The following is a 23,810-nucleotide window of genomic DNA, read 5'->3' as shown; positions in this document are numbered from 1 at the left end:
AAACAGAAAACACTCATAAGTTTATAAGTCTGGAAGTAGAATGAATACTGTTCAGTTAAGTATCTGCCACCATCGGTCTAAACTGATATCTTAAACTCCCCTGGAGCTACCAAATGGTCCACATCTGACTGTATTGTGGACAGACTGCTTAACAGAGAAATAGTACCTTAGGAATACCATGCCTCCCCAATTTATCAACACCAAGTACCATCTGCTCACAAACAATGTCTTAAGAGAAAATTCCAATTTCACAGAGGGTGGTCATCACGATACCTTCGTCACACCACATGTAGTACACCTGGGAACAACAGGTGTAAGAGCACCAGGAAGAAGAATATTGAAATACAGGTCTAAACAGCATCTCCAGCACTTGAGGGTGTGTGTGTGTGCGCGCGCGCGCTTGTGTGTCCACAATTTTAAAAGGAAGAGGAGGTAATAAGGATGTCCTGTCATTGTGAGCTCTTTCACATTCCATGGAATGATACTTTAAAAGGAGTCAAAGCAAGCCATGAAAAGGATGACCTTTGAGTGGGCATAACCTGTAAACCTCAGATAACAAATGTGGGATATAGGATCTTGGGTTCTCTGTCAGCTCAAGTGTCACAATGATCAAAAAGAAAATCACTTACCAGAAGCAAAACTGACACATCGGAGTTGCCTTTCCTCCCCATGTATTATTGTTTGGGGACACTGAAAGAGGAGGAACTACAGAAGCCTAGAAAATCCACAAACTATCCCTGACCACATAATCCTACTGTATACGCACATACTATAGAAGTAAAATATAAATGCACAAAAACACATTCACCCCTAAGATATCTCAAATATGATAAGGAAGACTGAACTCCCCTGTAAAAGAGACTCTTGTGGTACATCTGAAACGTATTTTTTCAAAACAATTAGTCAAGAACCCATGATTCCCAAACCTAGAACTACATTTTCTAAGAAAAATGAAAATGAACACAATGTTCTACTATGTAATTTTAAAAACACATCATCTCCTTCCAATGCTTTTCTAAGGTAAGCGTCTGCCTGTCCAGCTAAGCAGGCCCTCCTACAATGACACAGCTTTCGATCTATTCTAACCTAATTACTTGAAAAACATGATACTTCTAAAAAAGGACTCATTCCTCTGCTAAAGGAGAAGCTGGATAAATTTAGTGGTCACTGAATTGTAAGATTTATGGACTTCCTTGTGCCTCCCTGACAACCACATTTTTTTTAAACCTAACTAGGCAGAGGATGATAATTAGTAGCTATTATAATTTAGCTATAATTAAAGGCCAAATACCTTAGTTGTTTCAAGAACTCCACATCAGAGTTGCTGTTAATAAGCTTGATGAACTCTTCATAAGAAGGAGCATAGGTATAGGCTCTTTTGTGATGTTCATTCATCTGTTCCCTGCGCTCCAGCTGGACCAGCAGCATCTGGTTGATGTAGTCTGGATTACTCAGTAACTCCACTGCCGGCTTCAAGACTGCGGGACAGAGAAGAAAGTACCACTGAAAGCGGCACTGTCCTTCGGAGGAACTGTTTTTCCATTACAGAACTGACACAACACTCGGGATGTTTTTAAACTACCCAAGTGGGGAACATACGAACAACTCAAATATTCAAAACCTCATGTACGTGTACAGACAGCCACCCGTCCCTTTAGATATGCTACCAGCTGGGGCTGAAAGCCAGGGGCTGTCTTGACGAATGAGTTAACGTTAAAGGAATAATGAAAGAAAGTCATTTAGAACCCGAGTTCCTAACAAAGATATCAAAATTAAGTACACAGATTTTTTTCCCTTTTATTTCTTTTATAGGCTTGTTATGTGCTGTCTGCCAAAGAAGGAAAGTGATCATGCTCCCAACTGGTGAAAGCAGACCTCAGGGAAGAGGCTGTTAAAAAGCCAATAATACTACCATCCATCCTATCAACTTTTGGTTTAAAAGTTCCTTTTTTGGGGCGCCTGAGTGGCTCAGTCAGTTAGGCATCTGGCTTCGGCTCAGGTCATGATCTCATGTTCGTGGGTTCGAGCCCCGTGTCGGACTCTGTACTGACAGCTAGCTCAGAGCCTGGAGCCTGCTTCAGATTCTGTGTCTCCCTCTCTCTCTGAACCTTCCCTGCTCACGCTCTCTCTATCTCTTAAAAATAAATTAAAAAAAACATTAAAAAAATAATTTAAAAATAATTCCCTTTTCTATGTGGTTGGTATCCACTAAAAGCCACAGATAACAAATGAGATACTCCATAAATGTATATCAAAGGCAGTGTTATTTGAGATTTTGAGTTAAGAGATATTTCTCTTAGGTACTATTTTCTTCCACTTATTCTGGTCAAGCATCTCCCTCAATATACTTTCTGTGGTAATTCATTATATTGTGTTACAGTTCCTTTTTTATTTATTCCAAGTTCATAAAATTATGTTTAGGCATTATCAATGAATCTTCTATCTGAAAAGTGTCTTAAGTAAATGCACACTCGAGTATACCTATTTTTTCACTGATGCAAATGTTATTATCCCGGATATCTCAAAAGCCATCCCAAATATCCACAGACTATGCATTTGGCAACATTTTACATAAAAAACTTGACCATCATGGACGGCCAAAAAATGCCCTCTAAGTGACACTTAAAGTTTGAAAATTTGAAAATATTTTCGTTCCCATATGTCCCACAATATACAAGGTTTGCATCAGTGTATACAAAGTGTTATCCCATTAGTATGCAGCACGTTTGTTTACACAATCATCACATCAGTAATAGGAATTATTTATAAAAGTACCTTTTGTTGTGAGAATTTCTGCAAGCATTATACGTAAGCTGAGAGACTGGACATCCTGGGAGGGCAGCAGACAAAACACCAGAACCTGAGAACACATTTGTAGGAACCTCACTTCATCACAGGAGTTCCTCAAGCACGCACGCAACACGAAAGGCCTTGGCTGTTCTTCATGTCTAAAAAAAAAAAAAAAAAAAAAAATCAACCAAGCGAGGAAAGAAGAAGGAAAGAAATCTCTGGAAACAATTTGGTTATGGATCATTAAGTATAAAATATCTCAAATGTATGTTTTAAAAACTGTGTCCACTCCTCAAAAATATCAATAGCCAATAATTTTGTCAATCACATGAAAAATGCAAATGCACAGCTTTTTGGGATTTAAATCCTTAAGTACCATCGACAATTATACATGACTTCTAAATCACAGCAACAATCCAGGATAGTAGGCATATTTCTTTAACTGGATTATTTTTAAGTCTCCTAGATGTCTTCTTAAATGTGATCTATAACTTCACTAAAAAGTAAAACAAAACAAAACAAAAACCAAAAACCTTAGAAAGCATAAGCCAGGGTCACTTGCCAGCTTTCCTGACTAGGTAATCATGAGATAAAAGTTCCACGGTGTTCCTACTGAGAAGAGAGTCCATGAGCTGATGCCACATAAATTGGTGGCAAATTGCCTTCTGTGAGGCTCCAAAGTATTTTTTAAAATATGTTTTATTTGAGAGAGACAGAAAGAGACAGAGAGTGAGCCACAGATGGGGGGAAAGGGGCTGAGGTGAGGGACGGAGGGAGAGGGAATCTTAAGCAGTATCAACACTCTGTGCATAGTCTGACACAGGGCTTGATCCTACGACCCTGGGATCATGAGCTAAGCTCAAATCAAGAGTCAGACACTCAACTGACAGAACCACCCGGGCACACACACAACCCCCCACCCCCGCCCCGCCCAAGTGTTTTCTCAACAGCCCTGCCCACCCTGGTCAGAGGTTTCCCTCCTGGTACTGGCCTATCCTTCTCCCAGGCACCACTAATTTGGAGGATCTGAGTGAAGAGGAGTGGAAACTAGAACTTTCTAGATCTCCTTTTCCCATAGTATCTTGATACAGTAGTGACCAAGAAAGACAAGGAAGCTAATTTTTCTATCTAAAACCAGGTAAGACGCAAAGTTTAGGGACTTCTCACAATAACTAGTGGTCATTCCTGGGGGTGGAGGGGGGACACTACACAGGGGAGCGATCCTACTGGGTACTGTGCACTACACAGGAAATGAAACAAATGCACATCCGTGCCTTTATGACTAGACCTCCTGGGAGTTCACTGCACTTTCTTTTTGCACTAGAGAATGAAGACTAGTTTCCAGAGTAGGTATTCTATAAAAGAAAGATTTCCTCTTTGTCTTCTACGACAAGCAAGAGAAATTCAACACTAATGTGCAAAGCCAACAAAATAAACAGAATTTAAGAATAAGTCTTTGCATATATATTGATATATGTTGACTTTTTTAAAATGGCACCTTCAGTTGTGCCTGGCTGGCTCAGTTGTTAAAGCATGGGACTCTTGGTTTTCAGGTCAAGAGTCTGAACCACTGGGGGTAGAGTTTACCTTAAAAAATAAAAATAATATATTTAAAATGGCATCCTCAACTATTTTCAATTAACTATGCTGCCAGCTAGAATTATTTTAAATATACTAAGATCTAGATACTATTTTTGTCATGCCAAGCACTTTTAAGGGTATAATTTTACTTTAAAATATGTATTTGGTTAATCATTACTGGGAAAAGCTGGCCCCAAAAAAACTAACGAGAGGCTTCTTTCTATAATACCAAAATTCCTCTCAAAGCATACACAACCCCCTCTCTTTCCCAATGGAAGGCAGAAAATAAAAAAGAGCCTGGCCCTCAGGCTTCGACAAACTCATCTCTCTCCTAGAAGAGAGTTAGGGAAAACTTTCTGAGCCGAAGGCCAGACAGCTGGTCAAATCAGTTCCATCTATGGAAAAAGGAGGGGCAAAGGCTTCCCTGGAATCTCTCTCTGTTCGCTCCGAGCAGCATATTCCCATCATGCCCTCTAGTTAGTGGGTATCGGGTATTGCCTGCGAACCCAAGGAAAGATCATGAGGCACATGGCTCCTTCTGGGTCAGGTGGTGTCCACGCACCTTCTTCATCCAGGCAACATCCTCCTGTCCCAGTGCGAACCAACTGTTTACTACTATCCCTACTACATGTGGGTTCTCATTCCTTGAGTGCGCAGACAAACATTAGCCTGTTATAAATTTCCTGTGTTCAACATTACTTAATCTTCCCACCTACACCAAGAAGCAGATATCATCATCACCATTTCACAGATGAGAGAACTGAGGATGTGAGTGGTTACATGAATAGTCTAAAGCCTGAGGTAATAAATGGTAGAAATAAGCCTTCCTGTTCTGCCTAACTCTCAAGTTCACACTCTTTACACTGCTCTCTAATCAAAAATTGCAAAGATGAAAGGGGGAGGGGACATTTCAGAGATAAAGACAGAATACCTTAGTAAAAATTACTTTTCCCCTTAAACAGCATGCCTGTGCTTGACTAGTAAACAAAACACAAAGAGACTGTAAGAAGACTATGAAATTAAAGATGCTATTGACTAGACAGCATACAAAGAATCAGTTTTAGATTTTCCTGAAACATGCTGAAACAAGACAGATGGGACAAAGGAAGAAGCAGCAGAGGCAAGAATTAAATGTGATCTGGATGGGTTTACAGCAGCAACAGAATATCAGCCTGGAAATAAATATGAGCTGACTGGAAAGCTGCCTCCACACAATGGCCTAACACTCAACCAGTGTATTGTGTTGTTTTTATTAATGCAATTTATTATTCGCTTGTCTGACCGTGGCCAATTCAATCGGGTGCTTCCCAGGATGCCAACGTCATTTTACAGCCCAGATACCAGCAGACCAACAAAGATTTCTAGGACAAGGGCACTGTTTACCCAGAGCAGGCAAGTGTAGACACAGCCATCAAACCTCGACACACTGTCTGCCAGTCTCACCGTCTGACTTGTAGAAGATAATGCACCATCAGATAGCAGTTCTCTAGAGTTCACTTTCAGGGCACAATCATCTATATGAAAAACACCCGTAACCTACTGGCACTTTTCCAAATGTCTATAATGCCAGTATAGAGTGGATCTTTTTTTCTTTAATAAAAACCATCAACTAGAGCTTCTGGGCATAGTCCAGATATCAGCAAAATAAACCTACCATTGGGGTAAGAAAACTAGAAGCCCAGGGAGAAGGCGTTTCTAAAATGGAATCAATTCTCTGTTTCTATTATTGCAATGGTTTACCCATAATATCTTTAGATTAGTCTCAGAAGCAATAATTTCAGAAGCTGGCAAATGTCTCCATGAAAAATATATGTTCATGTTCAAATTAGATAATCATAAAAATGCTAAAATTTCTCTAACCACTTGCTCTTCTCCCAAACCAAAATCCATCAGTCTTCCTGCTGGAATAAACCATGGATTTAAAATACTGTCGTCTGTTGGACCATAATTTACATACTTTAAAATGACCTTCCATGGAGTTCAGACAAGTCTTGGGCAGTATCTGCCAGGCAGAACGAAGGAGCGCTGTATTCAGCAGATACCGCAGCCAACCAGCAGGCGCTCCAAGGGGCTGCTAGACACTCGAAAGGAGAGGCTGAAGCTCCCGAGCAGCCAGGTATAAAAGCCAAGAGTCCTCACCCTCTCACTTTCCTTATTAGTGCACACACTCCCTTACTGGAAGCTGCTTTCTCTAGCAACAGCCATTTGCAAAGGGTGGTCTGGGGACCCCTGTGTGCAATACAAAACGACACAAGTCTTTTCTACTGTTCTCACAAGCACAGGGGAGCTTCCAGAGGCTACCTGATGTGTGCTGGCATCACTCTGCTGGCTAATGGGAGTGGTGTTGTATTCGTGCACTTCAAAATTTCTTACTTCTAGTATCCGACATGGTAAATATCATTAGTGTAACGAAAGGTGAGGTGGTATTAGGTTGAACAAGTGGCTTCCCCAAGGGGGAAAACAGCTCTGATTTGGAGCATTCGCACTGTGTAAATACTCCCATCATGGCCAACCACAAGCAAACAAGGTGATGTCACTGATCTCCACGTTGGGAAGAGATGTGCACAGTCAGCTCTTGCAAACCAGTACAAGTGGGCTGCAGCTCCCCATGAGACAGGGCCCACACGAGCAAAGTGCTTTTAGGTTTTCAATACCTTTTAAGAGTATACAGGGGTCCTGAGACCAAAATAATCAGAGAACCACTGCTCTACAATAATTTTTTCAAATCTAGGTTGTGACCCACAAGGAATAAAATGAAATTTAGCTAGTCTCCAACACGATTTAAAAAAATGTTAACAGAAAGGTATCAATTATCACAGGTAATGAGAGTACGGTTTTTTGAAATTAGGTCACAATAGAAAATGTATTTCTTACTATGGGTCATGGTTTTTTTTTTTTAAAAAGGCAACACAGTGGGGGCAGTAAGCTGGAAAATACTAGACATGAGATGGCTCTGTAAACATTGGTCTCATAGGCTTGTGCTAGGTAGACTCTGGGAGAGAAAAGGATTCCTAGAGAAAGGCAATCTAGCCAGGCACAGGGAGCTGCTGCTGGACAATGACATTTGGCAGCTGGGCCCCAGTGAGCAACAGCACAGTTCAGAACAGGACTGCTGGCTGGTAAAGTCACCCAGCTGGGGTTCTTAGAACAGCAGTTACCACCTGCCCAAGAAGGATGCTTATTTATCCTCCTGTGTGTCTGTCAGATACCTTCTCTCTTCACTGAAAGTAGAGATAGAATACTATCAGTAAGAATAGGCCACGCTAACTGTAAGGAGCCCCTCTCCTACTGAGTCCATATCCAAACAGGCAGAAGGCCACTCCTTTCGATAAGACGACTTTTACGTGCAAGTTAGAAAGGCTTTAATTCAGCATTCTCACACTCACTCAATAACAGGACATTCAGGGGCACCTGGGAATGGTGTTGGGAAAACTGGACAGTGACATGCAGAAGAATGAACCTGTACCACTTTCTTACACCATATGAAAAATAAACTCAAAATGGATGAAAGACCTAAACGTAACACAGGAAGCCATCAATATCCTAGAGGAGATAGCAGGCAAAAACCTTGTGGAGATCTCAGCCAGAGCAACTTCTTACTCAACATGTCTCCAGGGAAACAAAAGCAAAAATGAACCACTGGGACCTCATCAAGATAAAAAGCTTCTGCACGGTGAAGGAAACAGTCAGCAAAACTAAAAGGTAACTAATGGAACGGGAGAAGGTATCTGCAAAGAATGTATCGATAAATGGTTAGTATCCAAAATTTACAAAGAACTTACCAAATCAAACCCCCCAAAAACAAATAATCCAGTGAAGAAATGAACAAAAGACATGAACACTTTTCCAAAGAAGACATCCAGATGGCTAACAGACACATGAAAACATACTCAACATCACTCATCATCAGGGAAATACAAATCAAAACCACAGTGAGAACCACCTCACACCCATCAGAATGGCTAACATTAACAACTCAGAAAACAATAGTTGTTGGCAAGGATGCAGAGAAAGAGGAACGCTCTTGCACTGCTGGTGGGAATGCAAACTGGTGCAGCTCTCTGGAAAACAGTATGGAGGTTCCTCAAAACATTAAAAATAGAACTACCCTATGACCCAGCAATTGTACTACTAGGTATTTATCCAAAGGATACAGGAAGGGGCACATGCACCCCAATATTTATAGCAGCACTATTGACAATGGCTAATGTATGGAAAGAACCTAAATGTCCATCAACTGATGAATGGATAAAGAAGATGTGGAGGGGGTGTGTATGTATATGTGTGTGTGGGTGTGTGTGTGTATACAAATCAAAACCATAGTGAGAACCACCTCACACCCATCAGAATGGCTAACATTAACAACTCAGAAAACAAGAGTTGTTGGCGAGGATGCAGAGAAAGAGGAATGCTCTTGCACTGCTGGTGGGTATATATATATATATATATATATATAATGGATGTGTGTATACACACACACACACACACACACACACACACACACACATAATGGAATATTAGCAATCAAAAACAGTAAAATCTTGCCATCTGCAACAACATGGATGGAACTAGAATATATTATGCTAAACAAAATTAGAAAAAGACAAATATCATATGACTTCACTCATATGTGAAATTTAAGAAACAAAACAGATGAACATAAGGAAATGGAAGCAAAAATAATATAAAAACAGGGCAGGGAACAAACCATAGGAGACCCCTAACCACAGAGAACAGAGGGTTGGGCGAGGGGCAGGAAGGAAAACCCGAGCTGGGATGAGCACTGGGTGTTAATGTGGGGGATGAATCACTGGATCCTACTCCCGAAATCATTACTGTACTACATGTTAAGTAACTTGGATGTAAATTTTAAAAAAAGAAAATGTAAAAAAAGAAAAAATAGGAATTAAAATAACAAAATTGGCATTTCAGAATAAAAGCAGTAATAGTAATAATAATAATTAAATAGTTTTCAACATACCATGATGAGACAGAGCTCTTAACACAGGACTCACAAAAAGAAACATGAATTCTTAACTTTTCCAAAAATTGTAAATTCACAGACACTCATCACAATATGTCCAACACTAAAAAAAAAAAAAAAATTCTACTCTATCAGCACACTATAATTATTACCCCTCAATATATGTACATCTCAAGCCAACTGCCAGCAAGACGCAGAAAATTCTAGAACTTTATCTGGACTTTGACCCCTTTCTATAAAAGAAAAATATTTTAATGTGAAGAAAAGTGGGGGAGGTTGTTCATATTCGAACAGTTACCTGGCATTTGCAGCTTTCAGGTCACAGAAGTGAGTGAGTAAAGTTCTTACAACATCATTGCAGACGACTTTAACCACATCCACGTGGCTCAGTCTGTGGCGCAGCTGTCTGGCAATTTCCCAAAAGTCTTCCAAGAGCAGATGGTAAAGTTGCCCCTCGTCTCTGCTGAGATTTCCATACCAGGACAGAACATAATCTCTGTAACTGTAGTCAAACACTACCGGGAATAAACAGACCAAGGAGTAAAACTTTGATGAAACACCAAGACAGCATTTCTACTGGAAACTACTACTTAACATTCACTGTTTAAAATATAAAGAGAGTGGATAACAAAATAAGAGAAGACATAATCTTTCCTAAAATATTTCAAAATAAAAGTCTCCTCTAACTAAAATTCTAGGAGTGTGCTGACCATATGTCCTCAAAATTCACAGACGGCCCAATTTTTAAATACTCTATCTTGGAGCCAAACTATCTAAATTTATCAAGACAACAGAGCATCTTACACAGTGGCAATCTGCATATGGAGTGTGCCAGTCATCAGTTTATTGCCTCTCTGCTCCAAATGCACCGTTTTTTGCCCTGCTTTAGGATACTGGGAATGGACCCAGTAAACACTTCTTCTTTGCCAACCAAGATCATGTCAAGGTTTGTCGGGAGAGGATGCTGGAGTGACGCTAGAGGAGGAAGGGGCTTCTCTCCTGTTTCCCGTGTGCTCCTCTCTGACTGCCCCTGAGGTGTGCTGCACACAGCAGCATGGGGGGGCACCAGATGGCACTCACTCCAGCAGATTCCAATGGCACACAGAGGGCAGCTTCCCAGAGAATTGTGCTAGCACCATGGGGGTGGCTCCCCAAACCACTCCACCATCACACAGACCATGGCTATGCCCTCCCCAGTCAGGCCCGGATCTCAGCTCCAGGATGAAGAACCAACCCTCTCCCATTGTGTCCCTCCTTAACGTGCTCTACTGTCCACCACTAGGGACAGTGACCTCTCCCATTACCTGCTCTTCCCATATTTGGAGTTCTCTTTATCTCCCAGTAACTAAGTCCCTTTACAAGTTGATAAAACTTTGTATTAAATTTTCTTGCAAGTACTATGAGGTTTCTGTCTCTAAGTGAGACCCCAACACAGGAACAATCCCATAAGTCAGGTATCACACCAGGTTCAACATCTGTAGCTGACCACTTTCTCTGAAAGATTTCTAGTCTCTCTTAATTCTGGACCAATTTTATGCCTTAGAAATAAAAAACCTGAGCTCTAGATTAGTGCTATCCAACGGAAAAAGGAGAGTCACATATGTAGTCTAGTAGCCATGTTAAGAAGGGAAAAAAAACAGGTTAAATTTCAATAATGTATTTCAACTAACATATCCAAAATATTAGGATTTCAACACATAGTCAATACTATGTTGATGAAACTTTTTCCACACGATGTCTTCACTATCTGGTATATATTTTATACTTTCAGCACATCTTAATTTTGTCTAGCCACATTACTCCATCACTACTTCTGTACAGTAGTCACTGTATTTATTGCTCAAGCCCGTAGAGAAGGGAAGGGTTTAGGTGGTGATTCCCCCAAGGGAGAAAAACACTTCGCCACATACTCATGTTCCAGCTCAAGGACACCTGCACTATTTTTTAAGCACTGCTCATTTCTGTCCTCAAATACCAGTTGATTTGGCTTAATTTTGCTATGACCATACATCATCTCAGATAAACAGTTTACTCTTGCTTTGCTTTGTCCCCAGGAATCCTATGAAACAAAATGTAACTTGGGATCCTGACTCACTTCACAACCGGCCTACAAAAGTCTAACCTATAATTTTCAAATACCTGTGCAGTCCAGGATTTGCTGTTCATTTTACTCCTCTTGGTCATTACACACCAATTTTAAATGCGCCTGGCGAGGGTAGAGGGGGTCCTATTTCCCAGAAAACTGGGTCACAAATGGAACCTCCAGCTCAGGGTCAGTATGCATCCTGTGTGAGGATTCCATGTACATGCAACAGCCCGCAAGACAACGAAAAAACTATTCTTGTTTTAATATTCTGACAGCTTTTTTCTCAGCATATTGACTGTGAAAGTATATCCAGTGTTTTTGCATGTTTCCAGAATGTCTGCATTATAGCTTTATAATAATTTACAAAATAGCATCTTAAATCTCATAGGTCAAAAACATACATAGAGCACCAACAATTTTGTTCACAGACACATATATACAAAGATTTGGCTAAAGTCTCAAAGTGATTCCACTGGCCTCAGTAGTGGGAGAAGATACTTAAGGTAGGTAAGCCTTACAGGTGAGAACATTACTTGCCAAAGACTAATGGGGGAGGCATTAAAAAAGAAAAAAAGACACTACTTCAATCTTTCATTTTTCATTAAATAAGTTTTTAATTCTAGTATCGTAAAACTTCCAGCATGGAAGGTAAAATAGATATCCACTGGACACAAAAGAAAAGGCAAAACAAAAGCAAATTCAACAGATTAATCATCTCCTAAACCCTTTGGCTATTTTGTGCTCACTTTCAGATATTAATTTGAACTAATAGTTGTTAGGTGTCCCAGGATGCCTGGGTTGGTCAGCTAAGCATCTGACCCTCTTGATTTTGGCTCATGTCATGATCTCACGATTCCTGAGTTTGAGCCCCACATCGGGCTCTGCGGTGACAGTGTGGAGACTGGGATTCTCTCTCTCCCTCTCTGTCTCTGACCCTCCATGTGCACACGCTCTCCCTCTCAAAAATAAACATTTTAAAAAAATGGTTATGTTTTCTAGATTTTACAAAAAGTAGACACATCTCATTCTTTTTTTTTTAATTTTTAACTTTATTTTTGAGAGAGAGAGACAAAGCATGCACAGGGGAAGGGCAGAGAAAGAGGGAGACACAGAATCTTAAGCAGGCTCATGGCTCCAAGCTGTTAGCACAGAGCCCAACATGGGGCTCGAACTCGTGAACTGTGAGATCATGACCTGAGCCAAAGACAGACACTTAACTTAGACACCCAGCCTTTTCTTTTGTGTCCAGTGGATATCTATCTATTTTACCTTCCATGCTGAAGTTTTACAATATGTCTAATCATATCTCATTCCTAATTGGACTCTTCCATTTAGGAGAAAACAGGAAAAGTTTCTGACCCAAATATTTAAGAAATTACGGCAAAAACAGGAATAGGTCAATCCTATAATCTCATTTATTAGCAACAAATAGATCAATCATTCATTGTTCCTACAGAGTAACTGAGCTACATCCTCTCAGGAAATTGAGACTCCAATAAGTGAAGTAATCTGCTCAAAGCCAAATAGGTGGCAAAGCCAAGGATCCTACCTGCCAGTCAAACACTCTTGGTACTCAGTACACATTAGTCCCTCATGAAGGCTGAACAAAACAAGTCACAGGAGTACAAGACAGGAAACATCTGAAATAGCTTCCTTGCCCAGTGGACCTCCAGCTTCTTTAAAATCTATTTATATGGGGGCACCTGGGTGGCTCAGTCGGTTAAGCATCTGACTTTGGCTCAGGTCATGATCTCATGGTTCATGGGTTCGAGCCCCGTGTCAGGCTCTATACTGACAGCTCAGAGCCTGAAGCCTGTCTTCGAATTCTGTGCCTCCCTCTCTCTCTGACCCTCCCCTGCTCATGCTGTCTTGCTCTCAAAAATAAATTAAAAACATTAAAAAATATATATTTACATGAAAAAATATGCAAATGGCTATACCTTTAAACATTGCCCTAGAAAGCATTAATAGAGCCAAACAGGTGGAAGTCACAAGAAGTTGTTTATTCTGATCAACACTAGGAGGAATTGAATAAAAACATTAAAGCTATTCAAGATTCACATTAGATGGTGAATACTCTATCAGAGGCAACTTTAAAAAAATTTTTTTATGTCTTTTTCATTTTTGAGAGACAGAGAGTGAGCGGGGGAGGGGCAGAGAGAGAGGAAGACACAGAATCTGAAGCAGGCTCCAGGCTCTGAACTGTCAGCACAAAGCCCGATGCAGGGCTCGAACCCATGAACATGAGATCATGACCTGAGCCGGAGTCGGACACCTAACTGACTAAGCCACCCAGGTGCCCCCAGAGGCAACTTTTAAACAAGCTGGATATCCAATGGACAAGGATGACACAAAAAACATTACTTCCTGAGATGGTGGGCTGAACTACGTGACATCCACAGGCCCTGGTCTGCAAGTCCTTTCCATCCTTCTCCTGGACATCTCAGTGCCAAGCAATCAGAGCATGGTAAGAGCCACCTTGACAACAAAACACGAATTTGTTCATTTGCGATTCTCCCTTACTCTTTCATTAAACAAAGTTTTCATGCCACAGAATTTTTGTCTAGTAGCAAATAAATCTACAACCCAAAACATTTGGGAAATAGAAGCATTTTTCCCTTGGTTAAAGTTTACTTTCAAATTATAGAAGGAAATTAAAAGCAATTTTAAGAGGCTTAGTATCTTTAAAATAAGATCTTCTTAGTATGCGAAAGGGTCTATGTGAATGGCATATTCATCTACATAATGTCCCATTACCTGTGTTAGCCACACTGCACATGTTAACCAATACAGCCCTAAAATACTCTTCTGATAATACATTTTGGTTAGGAATGGACGAAACTGAATACTGGCAAAAATCTGAACTCAGTAATAGAACATTTACCTGTCACACCAACAAATCTCTATCCATAGCTTATCAGTACCCCTTTAAGCTAAGTATTATAAAAACATAACAAATATAAAGGTATGAAACAAGGGCACTTGGCTGCCTCAGTCAGTGAGGCATAGCACTCTTGATTTCAGGGTCTTAAGTTTGAGCCCCATGTTGGGCCAAAAAAAAAAAAAAAGAAAGAAAAAGTATGCAACAAAGCCATGATTCTAAGTATATATTACAAGGTACATATACTCATTTACACAAGTACATATATGAGTTATTTCAAATATACTCTATGGGTCAATCTGAAGATACAGAAATTCATGATTTATATTATTTTATGGTCTCTATTAAGAAATAAGCATAGGGGCGCCTGGGTAGCTCAGGTGGTTGAGCATCTGAGTCTCGATTTCAACTCAGGTCATGCATGATCCCAGGGTTATGGGCTCAAGCCCCACATTGAGCTCCACGCTGAGTGTGGAGCCTGTTTAAGATTCTCTCTCTCCCCTCTCCTCTGCTCTCTCACACACACACACACTCACTCACTCTCTCTCTCTCTCAAATAAAAAAAGTTTTCTTAAAAAGAAATAAGGATAAATAATATAACCACAACGAGAAAGAACACTTATCCTCACTGCCAACATAGAGTCTTTCTTCTAAACATGTAATAGTAGCCAACAAAAATTGAGTGCTCTCAAAGAAATTAGCAGGTAAAAAGGAATCTATGAAGATTACATAAGATGGAATAATATGATTGGAACTTCAGATTAATGTAAAAGGAGGATTTAGGGTAACAAAGTAGGGTAAATCTAGAAGCAAGCCTGACATGGGGCTCGAATCCACATGAAATTACAACCCGAGCTGAAATTTAGAGTCAGGCATTTGACTGACTGAGCCACTCAGGCACCCCTAGTTTACTGTTGCTTTTAATGACTCCCAAATGCCTACATTTTATTCTCATAACCAACTTGATAGCAGCCTTTAGTTCTTCTTTTGGTGGGTAATATAATGTTCAACTCCACTGAAAATCATTTTGCTTAAAACAAAGGAGAGGAAATTGTAAACATTAGGAATATAGTAGGAGAAAAAAAAGAAAAAAATTCCTGTACCAAAGTGTAATTAACTAAAGCTCTTACCCCAAGGCTTTGGATAATACTGTCCTTTCCAAATAAATCATTGCGCAGAAAGTAGCCTGAGGATAATGTGGTTTTGAGATTTTTTTTTGGTTTCATTCTGTTTTGGTTTTTGTCAACTAGGCCTCAGCCCTGGTCTTTTCTGTTCCATAAATATTCTGAAACAAATTGGTCCATGGTAGATAAATATGCCACGTTTAGGTGCAGAGAAATTTTACAATCTTAAAAAATTAAAGAGACACTCATGTTCATAGCAGCATAATCACTATAACAAAAAGCTAGAAGCAACCCAAATGTCCACTGATGAATGAATGGATAAAGAAAATGCGGTTATAGGAAGTGCCTGGCTGGCTCAGTCGGGAGAGCAGGTGACTCCTGGTCATGGGGTCATAAGTTCACAACGGGTAAAGAGTTTACTTAAAAAAATAAGATCTTTAAAAAAAAAAAAACCTATCTTGTTACAGACATAAAATGGAGTATTCATCAACCTTAAAAAAAAAAAAAAAGGAAATTCTGACACATACTACAACATGGACTAACCTTGAGAACATTGTGCTAATAAGTAAATATGCTCAACACAGAAGGGCAAATACTATTTGATCTCACTTATATGTGGTACCTAACGTCAAATTCATGGAGACAGAAGGCAGAGTGCTCATTACCAGGATCAGAGGGAATGGGGCAGTGGGACTTAACAGGTATAGTTTCAGGCTTGCAAGATGGTAAGAGTTTGGAAACCTTTCCACAGAAGTGAAAATATGCATAATACTACTGAACTATATACTTTAAAATAGCTGATAAATTTTACATTATGTAGTTTCCCACAATTAAAAGAAAAAAGAGAGACAGCTCCAATTCAGTTATGGTAGAATAGCTTATATCAGACTAACCTTCCAATAGAAACCAATTGTGAACTCTGGAGAAAAAATATTAAACAACTATTTAAAGGCACTAGAAAGCAAAGTCAGAGAAACTGAAGGGAAAATCTATCCTTAATAGAAGGGACCTAGTGCTGGTACAAGTCATGTTTATATAACTTTCCCCTGAGACACTCAGTAGTCCTAGAGACACAAGGCAGTTAAAACTTTTTTTTTTTATGTTTATTTATTTTTGAGAGAGAAGGGGAAACAGAGTGTGAGCTAGGGAGGAGCAGAGATAGAGGGAGAGACAGAACCCAAAGCAGGATCCAGGCCCTCAGCTGTCAGCACAGAGCCCAACACAGGGATCAAACTCACGAACTGTGAGATCATGACCCGAGCTGAAGTCGGACACAGACACCCAGGCGCCCCAAGGCAGTTCAAACTTAGACTGAACATCTGTGTGTTTTTAATTTTAATCTAAGATATCAGAAACAGAGTTAGGAACTGCCAAAGCAGCTGAACATAAATGCAGGAAATACAAAAAAGGACAGAGCCACAAAGTCTGAATTACAAATTCTCAAACCCACTGCTCACTCCGTCCTACACAGGTATGGAAGTATGACTGCGAGGAGACCAGTTCAAAGCAACAGCTGGAAGACTGAGTCAGCGGAACAGATACTTGAACTGTTGTCCGCCACAGAACTGGAATCCTGTCCAGCTAGAGATCGGACCATGGACTTTCCACTGAAACTGTGTAGGGAACATGAACTAGAAGGTTAACCCCTATGACCCAGGACTGAGAAATTCACCACAGACTAAGGACAAAATCCAAGCAAGCCTGCCCTAAAAATATGTGTAAAACCAAGTATCCCCAAAGTGGAGAGTCAAAAATTTAGCTGCATACTAGGACAAAAATGGACACTCTTCAGAGGACAATAACAGAAGCTAGAATGTCTAGAAAGTAGCATCCACACTGTTCAGGACATAATCAAAAAGAAGAAGACCTGAGGAAGAAACAAACAAACACAAGTAATACATACTTAAGAGCAAAAATCAATCGACAGAAAGCAAAGCCAAAGTGGCCCAGGTTTTAGACTTCACCCAAGGAGCCTTCAAAGCAGCTATATAAAGTATGTTCAAGGAATTAAAGATAAAGATGGTCCTAAGTGACAGATGAGGAAATCTCAGAGAACCCAAAACTGCAAAGAAGAACCATATGGAAATTCTAGTCATGAGGACAATATATAATTAAAACAATTCACTGGATACACTTAACTACACACTAAAATTTTAAGAAAAACAGTCAATGAACTCGAAGACAAAAATTATGCTATCAAGAGAATAGAAAAAAAAGAGAATTGGTAAATTAAATGTTATCAAAATTTAAAACTTCTGCTCAAAGACAACATTTAAAAAATAAAAGGCAATTTACGAACTGATAGAAAGTATTCACTATATCCATATTTAAGAAGGAATGTGAAACCAAAATAGATCTTTAAAAATACTCCTACAACTCTAAGTTAAATATTTATTTTAAAAAAAGACTTGAACAGACACATCACAAGTGAAGATATGGAAGTGGTCAAAAATCACATGAAAGGATGTTCAACATCATTCGTCTCCACAGATAATGCAGTTGAAGCTCACAGTACGATTTTGTTTTACATTTACCAATATAGTTAAGAGAGAGAGAGTGACACCAGTGAATGTTGGCGATGATGCAAAACAACTAGAACGGTCATACATAATGAGAGCTGAAATAAAGACACAACCGCTTTAGATCATGTGGCAATTTCCGATAAAGTTAAACACACAACTACCCTCGACCCTGCAATTTTACTCCTAGGAATTTGTCCAAGACAAACGAAAAACATGTCCAGAAAAATACTTGTTTATAGCAGCTCTATTCAGTATGTTTCAAAAAATTAGAAACAACCCAAATATCCAAAAAGAAAAAGGATAAATATATTGTGACCCAGTCATATTAGTATAAAGTAATACTACACTCAGTAATAACAAAGAATGAACTGATATAAGACTCAGGTCATGATCTCATGGTTTGTGAGTTCAAGCCCTGCATCGGAGTCTGACAGCTTAGAGCCTGAACCTATTTTGTATTCTGTGTCCCCCCTCCCACATCCCTCCCCCATTCATGCTCTGTCTCTCCAAAATGAATAAACAGTTAAAAAAAATTTTTTAATGCTAAGAAGTCAGGCATAGGACACTACGTCCTGTATGATTCCATACAAACTTCTAGGAGGTTTAAGAATAGGCAAAACTGATCTACAGTGATCGAAATTACAATAAGAGAAGTGGGTTTCATTAAAGGGGGACAAGAGGCAAACTTCCTATAATGATGGAAATGTTTAGGGGCTCCTGGGTGGCTCAGGTGGGTAAGCATCCAACTCCTAATTTTGCTCAGGTCTTGATCTCGCAGTGCGTGAGCCCAAGCCCCGTGTTGGGCTCACACTGGTAGCATGATACCTGCTTGGGATTCTCTATGTCCCTCTCTCTCTCTGCCCCTTCCTGGCTTGCATGAATGCTCTCACTCTCTCTCAAAAATAAACATTAAAAAAAAACATTTTAGTTTGCAAAGGGTGCTGGTTACATGGCTATATGCATTTATGAAAATTACTGTATATATACTGAAGATTTGTGCATTTCAAAGTATGTAAATTTTACTTCAATAAATACAGTTAAGAATTATTTTTAAACCATGACATTGAGATTATATTAAAATTACTGAATTTTAAAATTTGCCTTTTATCAAAGTCATCGTACTTTACTAATAGAAATATCTGAAAAGTTTAATGAGTTCCAAAAGTTCTAAACTCTATGAATACATACAATTTCAGATGGTCTCTGAACTTACATAGTACTCATCTTCAAATTTAATACAGTACTTTCTGTGAACTATGAAAGTAAACATACTTGCTTAAGTATGTATCACTTATTCGGTTCTCTCAACTTCATATCTAACACCATGTATTCACTAGAAAAACTCAAGACTCTTTTCCTGCACTTATAAGTGAAACTGAGTTTTTAAATATTTGATTTTTAAAATATTATTTGAACTTTAATTTGATCAAAATGTATCTTCTCAATTTCAATATTTGTTAATTTGCCTACTTAGTTCCATTTCTACATGTAACAGTAACAACACTGTGCCCTTGGCGACCTGCCTTCAGCCTTCTTCAATACCACTGTTACTGGCTCGTCCGTCATTCTTTCAGAAAGCTGACCGCTACCCCTTCATTTGCTGTCAGTGAGTGAGCCTGAGTGCACTCATCCCCAACACACCTTCTCTCAGTTACATCTAGAAGAAAATATATTTCCTGATACCTATTTTAGATAGCAGAGACCTGATCCTCGTTTCACATGCTGGAGCTAGATCCACATGGCCAGTTAGCTTCATGACTTGGAAATCCTACTTAATCTATATTTAAATCCCATCCATTCAACTAAACTAAGGATGTATTTTTTAGTCAACATAAAAACTCATGAATAAAAATTCCTAAGGCTACAAACAGACAAGAAGGATAAATTTGTTAGAGATTGCATTTTCCCTTTAGAACATAATGAGTTGCTTTACATGGTAATTATATACTCTCATTTTTTCCTTACCTTCTTTTAGAGCTTTGTCCATATTATGAGAAATTACTACCCTTCTAGACTGCACTGACTCAGGTGAGTTTCCATATACAGGATTCTGAAATGTAAGAAAAAATGAAGGAAAAAAAAGATACAGATTACTGAATAAATCACATATAAAAATAAAACCAAACTATGAAATATCACTTAAACAAGATATTTAGACATTAATACATTGAAAAGTTCTTCTGGAAAAAGTAAATAAATGCTTGTGATTAGTTAAGGCATTTTTGAAAAAGAAAGAAAGGATTTTCCCTACCAAATATCAAAAAACAACATGATGCCAGAGGAGGAATAAACAAATCAACAGAACAGCAGAAGTACAAAAACAAATGTATCTACATATGAGACATTAGAACATAAGAAAATTTGAAGTCAGTAAGGAAAACAGATCATCCAATGAAAAGTGTTGGGATAACTGGATATTCCTGTGTGAAAAAAGGTTAGAGTCTTACCTCATACTTTAAACATAAATAATTCTAAATTGATAATTCCAAACTGATAAACAATAAACTATTTTATTAAACTAAAAATGTATTCAAAGGAAATAAGGGAGAAGTTGTTTATAATCTTGGGATGGAGAAGGCCTCCCTAAAGTAAGACACAAAATCCAAAAGTTTTAAGGAAAAAAAACTGACAAATAAAGCTACCTAAAACTAGGCAACTCCTGTGTGGCTGAAGTATCTTCAGCATAAAATATATCTGCAACATATGTAACAAAGGACTATTAATTAATATATACAGCGCTCCTAAGAAAACTAAAAAAACCAAGCAAAGAAATTAAAAGGACAATCATGAAAGATAAATACCAATAAATGTATGAAAAAAATATGCAACCTCCCTTTTAGTTAGAGAAATACAAATTAGAGCAATGAGACCTCAAACTGCCAAAGCAAAGGGAAAGGTACCTACTCTCAAATATTGGCAAAGATACACAGAAATACTCATTTTCATACATCATTGGGGGAAATGTCTATTCCTATGAGCTACAACTTCATTTAGTAATTCTACTTCTAGGAATCCAACAGAAATACATGCACATATGCAAAGAAGTATACAAAGAATTTTCCTGCTCTGTTGACTTTAAGGGCAAAAAAAAATAGAAAAAAACCACGGGGCACCAGGGTGGCTCAACTGGTTAGGTGTCCAACTTTGGCTCAGGTCATGATCTTATGGTTCATGGGTTTGAGCCCTGCGTCCAGCTCTCTGCTGACAGCTAAGAGCCTGGAGCGTGCTTCAAATTCTGTTGTCTCCCTCGTTCTCTGCCCCTCCCCTGCTCTTGGTCTGTCTCCCAAAAACGAATTAATGTAAAAAAAAAAATCTTTTTAAGAAAAAGAAAAAATCCAAGTGTATATCAATAGAGTTAAAGTGAGGTACACCCATATTTGAGAATATAATGCAGCCATTAAAAACAAAGAACTGGCTTCAACAATACAGAGAAGATTAGCATGGCCCCTTTGCAATGATGACATGCAAATCTGCAAAACATTCCATTAAAAAAAAAAAAAGAATGAATAAGGGATACATATACCTTCATGAAGTTTTCCATGATGGGAAATGTTTGGAGTATATATACACCAAACTATTAAAAGTAATTTCTTGTAGGCAAGGGCATAAGATTTTAACTTCCTGCTCCATATATGTCCGTGTGACAGTAAGTTTTAAAATTTTTAATTGTACAAGGGGCGCCTGGGTGGCTCAGTCAGTTAAGCGTCCGGCTTCGACCCAGGTCATGATCTCACAGTTTGTGGCCTGAAGCCCCATGTTGGGCTCTGTGCTGACAGCTCAGAGCCTGGAGCCTGCTTCAGATTCTGTGTCTCCCCTTCTCTCTGCCCCTCCTATGATCATGCTCTGTCTCTCTCTGTCTCTCAATGATAAATAAAAAAATTTTTAAAAATATTTTTTAATTGTACAAAACATACTACTTGGCAAAAAAAGGGGGGGCAGAAGGAACAATGTAAAAACTTAAAATCCTATTATCTGGCTAGTAAGACTATTTCAAGAAGAAACTGTTTTAACTGGTCACATACCAAAGTGATCAAAAACATGTATTAGGTGATTGGGCCCACTTATTGGTTTTGGAGGATAAAAAGAAACTGAGTAATATTAACAAAATGTAGGATACTTCTCCGTGCCGTGGAAGTATTACCCGTGCTTGACTAGCTTTGCCACATCACTAATGACATACAAATGGCTGGCATCACTAGCATGCTCCAGGGACAACCAGGCGTGAGGAAACAACTCTCTTCTCCAGGCAGGGTCACCTCAACACAACTGCAATAAACCCACGGCTCCGGGCCACCCAACCTAGAATGGAGAATTTCTAGTCCTTAGCTTAGTTCCATACTATCCATCCACATGGGTAGGAGTACCAAAGTGTCACCCATTTTTTTGTTATTAAAAACAAAAACCCATAGTCTTAAGATTCCTTAGTTGAAATACTTTTAAAAGTCTTAATATGAATGTGTTGTACTCCTGAAATAAAAGAATCCTTTTATGCTACAACATTCAACACTCTCCCAAGGAGTCCCCCTGCCCGCCAAAAAAAACTTACTCATTACCTATAGACAAAAGTCATTATTGCATAAAAGACACTCAACCACTTAGAACTACTTTTTAGTCTCTCAGTAGCTTGCTATAATATTAAAGGTAAGTATATTTTAACTTTTAAATTTCATTTGTGAGAAAAATTGAGGAATGAGAGGAATTTCAGAATCCTAGCAATTTTTAAGTTTGTTTATTTTGACAGAGAATGTGCATGTGCACCCACATGAGGGTGGGGAGAGTCAGAAGGGTAGGGAAGGGGCAAAGAGAAAGGAAAAGAGTGAGAATCCGAAACAGGCTCTGCACTAGCAGCAAAGGGCCTGAAACAGGGCTCAAACCCAGGAACTGTGAGATCATGACCTCAGCTGAAACCAAGAGGCAGATGCTTAACCAACTGAGCCACCCAGGCACCCCAAATTTTAGGAATTCCTAAAACACCAGATATTTAAAAATGTACCCACTTTTTAGACAGTTGTTTTGAACACTTTTACAGTGCTATTCTAATAAATCATTTTAATAATTTCTCAAGCTTCTGGCTTCCCAAATCTAGATATGGTAGTTTTAGTACATAATACTAGTTGGATGAGAAACCATAGCCAAACCACACTTATTCGAGATGGTCCCAATTTTGGGTTCTTAAAATAGAAACTGCCTGTAAGGGCTGGGAGGAGAAGCAGTTATGAATGTGACTGACAGGCAGCACATAAGATTTAAGCATATTCTGTGCTTACCTATCTTCACAAATTCCTCCAACACTTAATGTCTTCCTTTTTAAAAAATTTTTTTAAACATTTATTCATTTTTGAGAGACAGAGAGAGACAGAGCATGAGCGGGGGAGGGGTAGACAGAAACGGAGATACAGAATCGGAAGCAGGCTCCAGACTCGGAGCTGTCAGCACAAAGCCTGACATGGACCGCAAGATCATAACCTGAGCCAAAGTCAGACGCTGAGCCACCCAGGCGCCCCAAAAACTTAATGTTTTCATTCTTAACCTTTTACTGTTTTTCGTCTTCCTAGTTATGGCTTTACTACTTCTTGCCATCTGTCTACATACTTTTCTCTTTCTGCTTCATACTTAGATGTAATACGTACATAAACAAATGTCTGTAACTACTGACTGTATCTAAGTCCTTTATGGTCTTCAACCTAAAAAGCTTATGAGAGTATGTTCTCTATTTTGGCTCTTTAAGTAAAAGCTCTATTAGGTTTTCAATCTGTTTTTCCAGTCTGGGGTTTTGGATGTCCCCACACGTCAGCCCCCTGGAGTCACTGGCCCCTACAGGAAAGAAAAAAGTTCATCATCC

General features: G+C 39.0%; 1 protein-coding gene and 1 pseudogene across 2 annotated transcripts in view; one reads left to right on the top strand and one right to left on the bottom strand.

Annotated features, from left to right (window-relative positions):
- Positions 1–23,810, bottom strand: part of SNX25 (sorting nexin 25) — a 131,081-nt gene that overhangs the window by 82,468 nt on the left and 24,803 nt on the right. For both annotated transcript variants that reach the window (XM_029934602.1, XM_029934607.1), the window contains exons 2-5: positions 19,934–20,018; positions 9,654–9,870; positions 2,776–2,948; positions 1,292–1,478 (exon numbers count right to left, since the gene is read on the bottom strand). In XM_029934602.1, coding sequence (XP_029790462.1) covers positions 1,292–1,478; positions 2,776–2,948; positions 9,654–9,870; positions 19,934–19,955 — 599 coding nt within the window. In that variant the 5' untranslated portion in view covers positions 19,956–20,018. The remainder of the gene's footprint in view (positions 1–1,291; positions 1,479–2,775; positions 2,949–9,653; positions 9,871–19,933; positions 20,019–23,810) is intronic.
- LOC115303588 lies at positions 21,384–21,460 on the top strand (annotated as a pseudogene).

Source organism: Suricata suricatta, chromosome 1, assembly GCF_006229205.1.
Source record: "Suricata suricatta isolate VVHF042 chromosome 1, meerkat_22Aug2017_6uvM2_HiC, whole genome shotgun sequence".
In the NCBI taxonomy this organism is placed as follows: domain Eukaryota; kingdom Metazoa; phylum Chordata; class Mammalia; order Carnivora; family Herpestidae; genus Suricata; species Suricata suricatta.
The sequence above is the reverse complement of the archived record's forward strand: the minus strand, read 5'-3'. Positions and strand labels throughout refer to the sequence as shown.